General features: G+C 29.1%; 2 protein-coding genes across 2 annotated transcripts in view; one reads left to right on the top strand and one right to left on the bottom strand.

The window, feature by feature from the left end:
- The window catches only part of LOC111635488 (60S ribosomal protein L31-like), a 14,496-nt gene extending 10,866 nt beyond the window's left edge, over positions 1 to 3,630 (bottom strand). Inside the window, exon 1 of the mRNA XM_023380456.1 lies at positions 3,484 to 3,630. The gene's annotated coding sequence lies outside the window, so the exon portion shown is untranslated. The remainder of the gene's footprint in view (positions 1 to 3,483) is intronic.
- Positions 3,631 to 5,410: 1,780 nt separating this feature from the next.
- Positions 5,411 to 8,457, top strand: LOC111635494. Its single transcript, XM_023380466.1, has 2 exons — positions 5,411 to 5,534; positions 5,612 to 8,457. Exon 2 carries the CDS (start codon positions 5,647 to 5,649, stop codon positions 6,511 to 6,513), a length of 867 nt encoding a protein of 288 aa, XP_023236234.1. The 5' UTR covers positions 5,411 to 5,534; positions 5,612 to 5,646; the 3' UTR covers positions 6,514 to 8,457.
- Positions 8,458 to 12,622: the final 4,165 nt, after the last annotated feature.

Raw genomic sequence — 12,622 nt, 5'->3', positions numbered from 1 at the left:
GTGATTCCCGGCCGACCAATTAGTGATCACCAGCCATAACATTATGCAAATCTGTGATTCCAAGCCATAGTCTTATGCAAATCATGCCGTGTGGCATGTTGTCTACTGACCAATCAGTGGCTGTACTTTCAAAAAGCCAACGGCCACTTTCAACCTGCTGTCGATGACCGTTAGGAGTAAAAAAAAAACTTTACTAGGTCTTACTTTCGGGGGAGGCCTTATATTTAGCAATTCAGCAAAACCTCTGCTAGGTCTTATTTTCGAGGAAACATGGTATGTATGCAAACAAGTGTTTTCGCTTATGAATTTAAACAAGTGCAAAACACGGAACAGGTTAACCAACGAAAATTTGGAAAATCTGCTGGTTGTTTCAACATCTGCCATTACGCTAGACATCAAGAAGATTGCCGCTAGCATCCAATCTCAGCCATCGCATTAATCACTTGGAGGTCCGGCCCCCAGTCAGTAAACTTAATCCTAATTTGGCCCTTCTTCAGAAAAGGTTGTGCATCCCTGATTAAAATAACCTTTAACATCAACAATGAAAACATCAATGTTGTTTGTCCCATAATTTGTGCAAATTGTCATCTGACTGTGCAAGAGGTTGCCAAGGAAGTCAGCATCAGCATTGAGTCATGCCACAAAATTCTGACCGAAAAACTTGGCATGCATCACGTCTCTGCAAAATTCATGCCATATCTGTTGAACAACAACCAGAAAGAGAACCATGTCACAATCAACAAAGATCTGCTTCATTGTGCCAATACAGACAAAAATTTCATGAAAAATATAATAGGAGACAAAACTTGTGTTTATGGCTAAGATGTAGAAACCAAGGTGCATCATCACAATGGATTGGGCAAATATCACCCTGACTGAAAAAAAGCATGCACGAGTTGGTCAATGTTGATTGTTTTTTGGACTATCATGAATTTGTGCCACAAGGTCAAACTGTTAGACAACAGTTAGACTAACAAAGAAGTTCTATGTAGAAGTTTTAAGGCATTTGAGGGAAGATGTGCACAAGAAGAGACCTTAGCTGTGGGAAAACAAGAGCTGGATGTTGCATCACGACAATGCACTCACTATGTTACACATCTATGCTTGTCAGCTAATTTTTGACCACTAACAACATGGCTGTTCTTCCCCACCTCCACATCCTCAAGATTTGGCCCTGCAGACTTTTTCCCATTTCCAAAGTTGAAAACAACCCTGAAATGACTTTTCAAAGTGCAAACAAGATTCAACGGAATTCACAGAGACAGCTATGTTAATCTCAAAAAATAAACCATTGTCAGCAAACCTTAACTCAGTAGATTTTGTTATACAATGTTACAGTGCTACAGAAGAACAACTAAAGCGATGTTTATCAAACTGTTCTGCAGGCTGTTTGAAGTCACAAAAGAGGAAATCACATGTTAGGAATAAGACTTCACTCACTGCTCTAGCATGTGATGCTGGAAACAGGTCAGAGATGTCAATATGGATCGGGCAAATATCATCCTGACTGAAAATAGCATGCACTAGTTGGTCAATGTTTACTGTTTTTTAGACTATCAATAAGTAATCTGTGGAGTGACATTTTATAAACGAGGTCATGTGATGCAATTTCAGCACTTGTACAGTTTAGGGAGTATGACAGTTTGAAAGGTTTTCTACCATAAAATTAATTAATTCTAGACTAATTTGACTCAAACATTTCCAAAACATGTATAATTTTTTGGGAATGATCCATATAAAATATGCTATAAACAAAAAACTGTAGGAATACTTCCCGAGTGTGCATTGTCTAAAGATGCCATTGATTAAGCTCATTTTCAATGTGGAGCAGCACGTCGAATGGCGGATGCACACAAAGCATATCATGTGACATTTCTCAGTGCTATCCGATCACATGACCATTCACTCGTCTCGGCCACACCTCACATCATGTCACATGACATGCTTCATATGCGTCCACCGTCCGATGTGCCACTCCGCAACGAACATGTGTTTAATCAATAGTGTCTTTGAACAATGCACACTCGGAAAATATTCCCATAGTTTTTTGTTCATAGCATATTTAACTTAATAATAATAAATAATAAATGACTGTATGAAACAACAAAGGTAAAACCATTCACTAATAACAATACTTCTATCATGATGTATATTATAATGATAAATATTATTCAGATGCAACATGAAATGTCTATTGTCTTGATATAAATAAATAAAACTCAATTTTGCTTAAGACATGAAAGAGATTACGGCATTTACAAGCAGAGTAATTATTAGTTATTTATCAAATTATCATACATTGTTATATCTTGATTTTAATCCATATTTAAAATTATGTTTTAATATTTCTATTAAAGATATCTCCAAAGTTCAGCAAATTCTTCTGCGAGAGGAATAAGTTATCAGGAAACATGTCAGAGGTGAGGTGAGACGAGTAGTCACACGATAGGATAGCACCAAGAGATGTCACATGACATGCTTCATACGCGTCCACCGTCCAATGTGCCATTCCGCAACGATCATGTGCTTAATCAATGGCGGAAAGTATTCCCATAGTTTTCTGTTCGTAGCATATTTTATATGGATCATTCCCAAAATTGGAAATGTGTGAGTCAAATTAGTCTAGAATTGATTAATTTTATGGAAATAAAACCTTTCAAATTGCCATACCCTTAAACTGCACAAAATGCTACAGTTTCTACATGTCCAGCATCCAACATGCTGCCCCACGATGACAAGCTTAAGCATTGGCATGTCAAATGGGACACAGACAGTAAGTAGTCCTATGAGTTTTAATAATAGACTTACCAAAATCTCACTCAATCTGGGAGGAGAGAGAGTCAGCAGCAAACCACTCATCAAAGGATTTAGGATGTATTAATTAAGTCCAGACTTAATACACGAGAATCTGTTTTGGGGCATTGTGAAAGAGAAAATTTAACTTTCCTTATATTAGTGTAAGAGCAGAGGTTATAATGAATCCAAATCAAATAGAAAATATTTTGAAGTTGAGAAAATGAATGTAAAAAATTATAACCCATACGATCTATAATTAATGAACTGATTATAAACTTTTAAAAACCAAAATTTCAATTTTAGTAAGATACTAGAACTGAAGATAACGAATCAAACTAATTAAATACGTTTAAATTCAAGGTATGTAACACGCTCACTTATTATGTTAGACCTAACTTTATAATTCGTTTAGAATTTTAAGGGGCTAATTATATTCATCTACATTATTAGTATTTTACACATAAGTTTAATTTTCTTATAAGCACATTCCATAGAAAACCTTTATTTTCAAGTTTTCTTTCAAGTAATGTGACTATATGGTAAGGTCTGGAATTCAAAAGGAAATTCTCAATAGTAATAGAAAACTAATAGTTTGACAACGTTTCATAATGATCGAAAAATCACTTAATAAAACTTATTAATATAAAAATATTAAGATGTCTAAATACATCATGGATTAAAAATTACCTTTAACACGCTACAAAAATGGCGACAGGCACCTCACACACAGAAATCAACACTATGCGAGCGCCACCTAACGTCAAAAAATAGCGGATTATTGTCCATTTTCTTGGAATATAATTTTCTAGATTTTCTATTTTTGTTGACGTAAGAGTTTATTTAACTTAATATTTTTTCCCTTGACATTAAAATTTAATCTGAATATTATAAACTTGTTAGTGTCAATTCAGGAAACATTTAGAAAATCACTTTTTTCAGAAATCGTAAGATTTTCTTCGATTCGTCTTCTGAGTTCTATTGGCTCAAACCGTTTTCATTTTAGTTCTTTTTTAATTCTGGGTAGAGAAAAAGTCATTAGAAGCTAGATTCGAGAGTTTCAAATACTTCCGGATCTATTTGATCCGTCTGTCATCATCCGGCCGTCCATATTATTTTGGACCTGAGGAATTCATAATGTATATTTAAAAAAGTCTTGTTAGTACTCACCAGGCAAAAACAATTAAAAATATTTCAATTTAAAAAAAATTGATTCCAGTTCGTTGTTCCAAAATAATATAAATAATATCTTATTCATTTGATTAAAATTATTCAAATAAAATTACAAATCCATTAGTTTTGCTTTTCTGCTAGTGTAATTTATATAATATATTCGTAATTTCGTAATTTTATGTGTTATGATTCCGTGTTCAGTAATTTTATCTACTCTGCCACTGATAGATATCGCGATAGGTATGCGAAAAACAATTTTAATTTGCAACCGGTCAGCATTATATAGGGCACTTACAGAAAATATCTACGAAATAAAACATACGCAGCGCGCACCAAAAAGTATGTAATATATGATGCGTACATTATAATTGTTTAAAAATTAAAACAATATAAAAACTTTATAAAACGCTTGAGTGCAAGTCCTATTTTTTGCAGCCCTTAAGAATTTGTGTACATAATAACTGTCATTTTTAATGCAAAATCGTACACTACATTTAATACAGGAGATTCATAGGTACTGAAAGATCTTTAAATATTCACGGAGAAGATGCATGCACCATTATTCATAAGCGCTATATACGATGACACTGTATATAATTATAATATTTATGGTATACAATATACAATACTCCTTATTTTATATACTTTTTATTTTTTATTTAATTTACTTGTCCGTATAAAAAATAAAAATATAGGATATATTTTTATAATTTATTATTTTAGTTTAAAAACAATACAGTATTTATAAAAGCATTTAAGCGAAATTAAACATTACGTAAGTTAGCATTAATAATAAATTTTTAAAATATTTCAATGAATTTGTTTAAATTGGTGGCATTTCTTACTGCAATCATACGCTTGCTCTTGCTAAAGAACACTGCAAAAAAGCAACATGCAAATAACACTGGATTAATTACTATTGAGTAATATTAATAATTGTAATTAATAAATTTTCAAGTAACATATTTTTAATACATTCTTTTAGTATCAGAGTCAATAAAATCCAAACTTTTAGGAACTGAAGTCTTATTTACTTATTCCGTTTCATATCATCGGTTATTGTTATCAATACAGACGAATCCCAAAGTGATTACAATCTGCGGTTTCTATTTATAAACTGGAAATATTAATTTTAAACAAGAAAGCATTAAGCTGGATTCACACTAGATCATTCGGATCCGGTTTTGACGGACCAAAATGCCGAGAGTAGCGCCGTTTGTACTTCAATTCGTACTTCGATTATGGAACCTTTGTGATTTTAATTATAAGTTTTTTTCATTCACATTCTAAGAATAGAACACACTATTCAATTGCATATAAGAAAATTAATAACCAAATTTATTTCATTACTATTTAAAAAATTAAACTAGTTTCTAGATAGGTGATATTGCCTTTTTGCGAAAAAAAGTATAATAATAATAATAATAAAGAAAAATTCCGTTGAGGGCGCTTCGTAATACTTTTGGTTTTTGATTTGGAAACTGAACAGAGAAAGAGAACTGTCATACAGTTTCAGCTGTTTTGCTCTTTAAATACATTTAAAAAACTAATACGGAACGAGAAAATAGGTATGTATGTTAGATATTTTTTACAAATATTTTCTATGAGAATTCTTTAATAATAAGTAATATGAAATAAAACTCAGGTGTTGATAATCGACCACCTGCTGAAGGGAATACAATGCAAACTAAGGGACTGATATTGAAAGAACAGGAAAGCATTGGGAAAGGAAGTGAGTTACTGACAATCATTGATGATGCCGAACCAACTGAACAGTTCATCCCTTCGGATCAAGAAGAAACAGTTGAAGGAAATGATGATTTTCCAGTCGAATCGATATCTACAGCTGTCAACTCTTCAATAATAGAAGAATCAGAACAAGTGACTATTTTAACAGAAATAAAGGAATTACTTCAAACAAATTTCTTAGAAATTAAAGAGCAGTTAGATGCTATCCAGCAACAATTTAAATTACTGAATGCCAAAATCACCTCTATTGAAAGCAAGCTCGAAGGGCAAATTAGAGAATTTGACGAGAAATTTAACGAAGAACAGATTAAGAGAGAACAGATTTCGTTTAAAATCGATATGATGAATAACAAAATACAAAAGAGAAATTTAATTATTTTTACGGACATTTTTATACAACCTGATGAGAGAGAGAGCTTTGTTAGGAAACTATTTAACGAAGAGTTAGAAATAAAAGATTTTGTCATGGAAGAAATTAATGATATAGTGCCTCTCGAGAGCAATAATTTTAATAATCTGAAACTGATTTTACGTTCCACTCAAAGGAAGAAGGAATTATTAGGGGCATTTTGGAAAAAGAAAAAAGTTTCTGAATTTATCAAGACAAATAGGATATTGCTGATTTCAGATCTGTGCTATAATTCACGAAAAAGAAGGAAAAAATTGATCCCGCTAATAAATGATATTAGACAGCAAGGAAAGAAGGTATATCTTAGAGATGATGTTATTTTGATTGATGGAAAACCTTATACTTACTCTTTTGCCAGAAATGATATTATAGCAGTTGAAAATTTTTAGTACAAATATAATTTGTCTGTTTGTTATAGTTGTATCTTTGATTAATATAGGAATAACTTATATTCTAAAGAAAAATTAATTGCAGTGCATACTATACTCTTGACATACCGAATATACTCTCTTGACAGATTAACAATAATGCATCTACTGTATAAGCAGATGTAGATAATATATTTGACAATAATAGAATTGCTGGGATTTTAAAATGTACATTTTTCAATTCTATGAAAATTACATGTTAGTAACTTTGTCACAAATGCCATCAAAATATGAATTTAAAATTTAATTGTAAAATAATGGAATGAAATTATTGTAAAAGCATATAATTAGACATTGTATCTAAATGCTTCAAGTTATTGACATTCATATTTAAGAACATGAATGAAACCCCAGTTAAATTGATATTTTGTTTAATGAATATACGTAATAACCAATTTTACATCATAATTTCTAAATGTTTACTCATCTAGTTCACATTGTTGAAACTTTTCATACATATTCATGGTTGGTATTATTATTATTATTATTATTATTATTATTATTATGACTTAATGTTATGAAAAATAGTGATTTAGATCCTAAATGTTGAAAATGTGTTTGTATGTAATGTGTTAATTGTCATCTTTTTGGAAGTTAAATTTTGCTTAATGACAAGTTTTGCTAAAACGATATTCCTGGTATCGGTGATGTATTAAAGACGGGTAAAGTTAGAAAAGAAATAAGCAACAACTGACGACATCCATTATTTTTATGCAAGATAATATAATGCTAGTAATTCCTTATAGTAATTTCATTTACATGATTAATTTATGAAAGATGTTTCCTTCATAGAATAGCATTTCATTGCTTAATGTTTAATATTTAATTAATCATAATTTTTTAATGAAATTCCTATCATAAATTACATCAACTACTTAAAATGTGTATTTTACTCTATAATTATTGTGGAATTAACTGAAAATGAATGTTATAGATTAAAAGATGAGTTTGAAAATATTTCTCTTCAGTCTTTGGAAAGAAAAATATGTTAATATTTTTTGGATTAATAACATTTGAAGATGAGATAAAAACAATTTTCGGCAGTCCATTTTTCTTATGAAATTGAAATAATTCTGCTTGATATTAGTATGGACTTTATTTGAGATGTGATCATCATTAGACTGAAAAGTACTGTTTGTTTGTCATGTTCTATATGTTAAAACACAATTAACTGAAAATTACTATAACTTTAATGACTTATAATACAATATTGTTTTTAATTTGCAAATGACTTGGATTTCAGAAAGAAGAAAATATAATAAAACTCTCTATAAACTGTTTTAAAGATAAATCCACATAATTTTAAGTGAAGACAATTATGCCATTAAAGTTATATAAATAATGTCTTTAAAACTTGTTTACAACATAAATATGAGATTAAAAGTATATATGAACATCTTTTTTTAACAATATTTCATTAGGCAAAACATTTACTGTGTGAATAGTTTTCTTTTGTTCATTTATAATTTATGTGAAAATAACATCGATGCAAATTGTATAGAAATAATTATTTAAAAAATTTTTGAAATTATTTTGAAACCAATAAACTTAAGAAACTAAACCTTTAATGTTCAGCTTGTAAATTTGCACATGAACAAACATTTAGGGCTAATTACATTTAACAAAACATCTGCTTATTATATGCTGAACATTACAGATTTAGTTTTTGAGTTAAATTAACTGCAGTTAATGCTTACATTAGTTAAAACAGATTTAACTACATCAACTCAGGAACAACTTCAGATTTTATTGCAGTAAAAGCAAACTTGATTTTATTGGTGTTAAATTTGATGATATTGTTAAAAATATTTAAAATTTTAATTATTGATGAATAACACCTATATTATTGATTTTTACAGTAATTAGTGAGATTTAAAGTTAGTACTTGTACTAAGATTTAAATATTGTAAAATTATAGTATCATTTAAAAATAAATAAATGATAATTTATATAAAAATAAAAATATTTGATTAGATATTGTAATGAATATAGATTTTTGAAATGTCTTAACATACAAAAAAGTAAATTTTTGTTGTGAAAAGAAACAGGAATTTGTAAATTAAATTTTCAAAAAATGATTTAAAATTTCTTCAATATTGCATTTCTGTGCAAAGAATAAATTTATGAATAGCATTTCATTCACTCTGTATTTTAAAAAATTTTTCTGCATAGATATTGTAAAAAAGACATGGATATTTTATTCTGTTGTTCATAAATAATTGTTACAACCTGCTTTATGTAATTGTTTAGATCTTAGAGAGTTATGTAGTTTTAAAAATAAATTTGTTTGATCATGATTACGAATTTGTTTTATTCTTACTTCTTCTTATTTTATTTATTGAATACTGCTTTATGAACTTCAAAATTGTTGATAAACTCTAAATATCTTGGTTTTGATTATCTCATAACTGTTTTTCAAGAATTTTATACATTAATAATAATAAACAGTAAAGAATTTCTATAGTTTACAAAAATTATATTTTGATAACTGATTAACTGATAAGATTAGATAGGTTTTTTTTAATAATTAAATATTTATAGGATAAATAAATGACAATTTATATTTTAAAAATGAAAGTAAAGAAATTATCTAAATATTTATATAAGATAAGACTATAGTTTAAGTTATTAATGTAAGATCAAATTGCAAAAATCACTTTTGTATGAATAATTTTCCAAAAAAGTTAAAGTAATATTTAAGTTCTAAATATACTTTGAGGTATCATTTATTGATGCATATTTATTCTGATCAGCTATAAATATATATGTTTGTATTTATTACCATCTAATGTAATAACCTAAGTCATATGTATTTATAATTTATTTTGTATACTAGTACATTCTATATATTAACAGGACTTATTATACTGGAATTATGGATGCAGATATTTAGTCTTACAGTTTAAAAATAATGTTCTTTATTAAGTTCACCTGATCAGGTGAACTTAATAAAGAACATTATTTTTAAACTGTAAGACTAAATATCTGCATCCATAATTCCAGTATAATAAGTCCTGTTAATATATAGAATGTACTAGTATACAAAATAAATTATAAATAGTATTAAAAAAGGACAAAAACGCATAATAATTAAGTCATATGTAGTTCTGAGCTGCTTTTTATTGATAGAAAGTGCATTTCTAAGAAACAGCATATGAATTTGAGTTTTCTTAGAACTGTTAAAATACTAAGTGATTTGGCCATTTAATTTATAACTTTTAATTCAATTCACATATGTTAAAAAAGAATACTTTTAGTGATATTGCCCAACTGAATATTGATTGGTTTCATTTCTTATCTTTTTGATGGATTACAGCTTAGTATATTTGTATCAACAAATAAGAACATGCCTTTTTAGTATGTAGTATGCATTAGATTTATCGTACATGTTATAAGTTTCAAAAATGATAGTTTTGTATATGAATGATTATTGATGCATTTCTTTTAACCAACAATTTAAATAGCAACCGTTTGCTACATTATTTTCAAAAAAAAAGTTACAAAATTATTTTATTCATAGTATTTGAGCAATGATTATGATAAGAGTTCAATAGATGGATAAAAATTTTACTGGTTACGAATACTGGCTAAACATATAATGAATGTTGACAATAAAATTACAATGTTTCATTTCCTATTAAATGAAAACAAAGTTCATTTCTTTATTTCATAGTGATTTTAAAAAACAATGCAGATTTCTAAAATTATAACTAGAAGAAACAATAAATTTTTTTTCTCTTAATGTAGAAAATTAAATTTTAATGGCTTGTGAAACTGATGCTCAAGGATCAAAAGATATGAGATACTGACATATTCTTATTTTGACTTATAAACGAAATTTATTTTAAACTATTGTTATATTAAGCAAATTGAATATAATAACTGTATATTGTGACAAATTTCATCTATATTACCAATAAGAAAGTAAAGCACTCTTATTAATCCAAACTTCACTTAAATGGAGATTTTTATTATAATTCAACAAATTACTTTTTTAAGTTCTTGTTTAAATTTTATATCCTAGCATAATTGAAAATTATCAGACTTCCTAGTGGTTTCCTTAACATGTTTGAGTGCAGAAAAAGTTGAGAAAGAGCCTTTGCCAACATTTTTAAATACCCCTGTAGTTAGTATAACAACAAAAAAACATTTTTAGTAAGCCCAGTTAACATGTATCAATATACCTATAGTTATTAATATATGTTTGTAATTAGAAATACTATTTTATTTTTCGAACTTTCTAATGAATTCCGTCAGAGCTATTGTCATTACCAAATTGCAATAAAAAATACAATATATTTTATATAACTATAATACAATTACAAAAATAAATAAATGTAAACACATGTAGGCTGTGAATATGATATTGTAATTTAAAGGTGTAATTCTACTTTTGTTAAATGTTTTATTTAAAAAACCTTTTTTAAAAAAGTTAAAACCGATTCACTTCAACAACACTGCGGCTACCTATATCAATTGTACAAGCTATTTAACGTCAAAACGTATGGGAAATAGACTTATCATAAGCAGTAATAAAATATAAAGGTAAAAAATATTTCTTATTAAAAACACAAATAAATAGATTATTTAAAAAATGAATCAACAATGCTCGTTGAAGATCGTCAGTACCAGTTAAAAAAAGAGGAAATTACGAAATATTCATTATCCAACATTAAAGGAAAAACAAGAGTGAAAAAGTCAGTCAGTCATAAATAATTTAAAAAATCCAGCAACGAGTTGCTTAACTTTCCCGGCAGCATTTTGTGGCGCACTGTTAGTATATTTTTAAAAGTTTTTAATTTTTAAGCCCACCAGTGGCCAAGCGGTTTTCGTACCCTGACCACTGGGCGTTCGGTTGTGGGTTCGCGCCTCGCTCGGAGAGGCTGGCCACGTGGGGTTTTCCGGGTTTTCTCCATGTCTGTAACGCCTAAACGGGCCAGTTTCCCTTAAAAAGATCTCCCGTAAGGTATCCCCCTAGGCAGATCGTCCGAGTGTTACGTTGCCATAACTGAACAAACAATTTTAATTTTTAACTGTTATAAAATGGCGAAAAGCTTAATTTTGTGGGTAAGGATGTATTTTGTAAAAAATTATAAATTCTAATAAAGAGTAAAATCATTATTTAATCATCATTAAGTCACGGCCCCATTATCTTCCACCCCCTCAACCTTTAACCACCAAAATTTAATAGCATCAATTTCCTAATAAACAAACCTCCCTTTCGACAAAAAACGCAGGGTTATTAGGTTCAAGCTTCAAACGGGGAACAAAATTGTGCCTCGTGCGCGCGCACGTACATACATACATACATACATACATACATACATAGTTACATACATACATAGTTACATACATAAATTATCCCTCAACTTTTTTTTTTTTTTGCATTTTCTGACGTTTTAAAGTGTCCTATTGTCCTGAGCCCAAAAATGTCAAAATCTTGGGGGTAATTTTTTTGACTGATCGCCGTACTTTCCTTCCGTTGTAACAGCCGAGAAAATAAAAGGAATACGTAGGAATTGCAACTGATTATTTGCCATTTCTGTGAGCGAATCACACTTTAATATTTGCAACTGATTACTTTCCACTCTATGAGCGAATTCATTTAAATTATTGCAACTGAAACTATTATCATCTATATACAGTAATACCCCGAACTTACGCGATAGGTGGGACCAAGCGGTAACCGCGTAAGTCGGGGTATAATTTCATATATAAATACATACAAATAATTCTTAATTGGGGCCGGAGACTAAAGAAAACAATAATTTAAAAAAATGTCTAATAAAATCTTAGATAATACATATGTATAACAAATTAGGCCTATATTATTTTACAACTTTTCACATTTACTTGATTATTACGCCATAATTCCATCTCAGCGATAATACTATGACGTTTACGAATGATGCTTGAATTTAAAGATTGAGCATTTTTCACAGCTTCGAGAATTTTTTCTTTGCCTTTTATAATTGTTCTGACCGACAATTCCGGTAGATCAAACTTCTTTGCCAATTCACAAATTTTCATTTTTGTATCGAAGTCTTTAATAATGGGTACGTTCGTAAAG

This window comes from Centruroides sculpturatus, unplaced genomic scaffold, assembly GCF_000671375.1.
Source record: "Centruroides sculpturatus isolate CEXI.00-Female unplaced genomic scaffold, Cexi_2.0 scaffold845, whole genome shotgun sequence".
Taxonomy (NCBI): domain Eukaryota; kingdom Metazoa; phylum Arthropoda; class Arachnida; order Scorpiones; family Buthidae; genus Centruroides; species Centruroides sculpturatus.
Note: the sequence above shows the minus strand (reverse complement) of the source record. Positions and strands in the feature narration are given on the sequence as shown.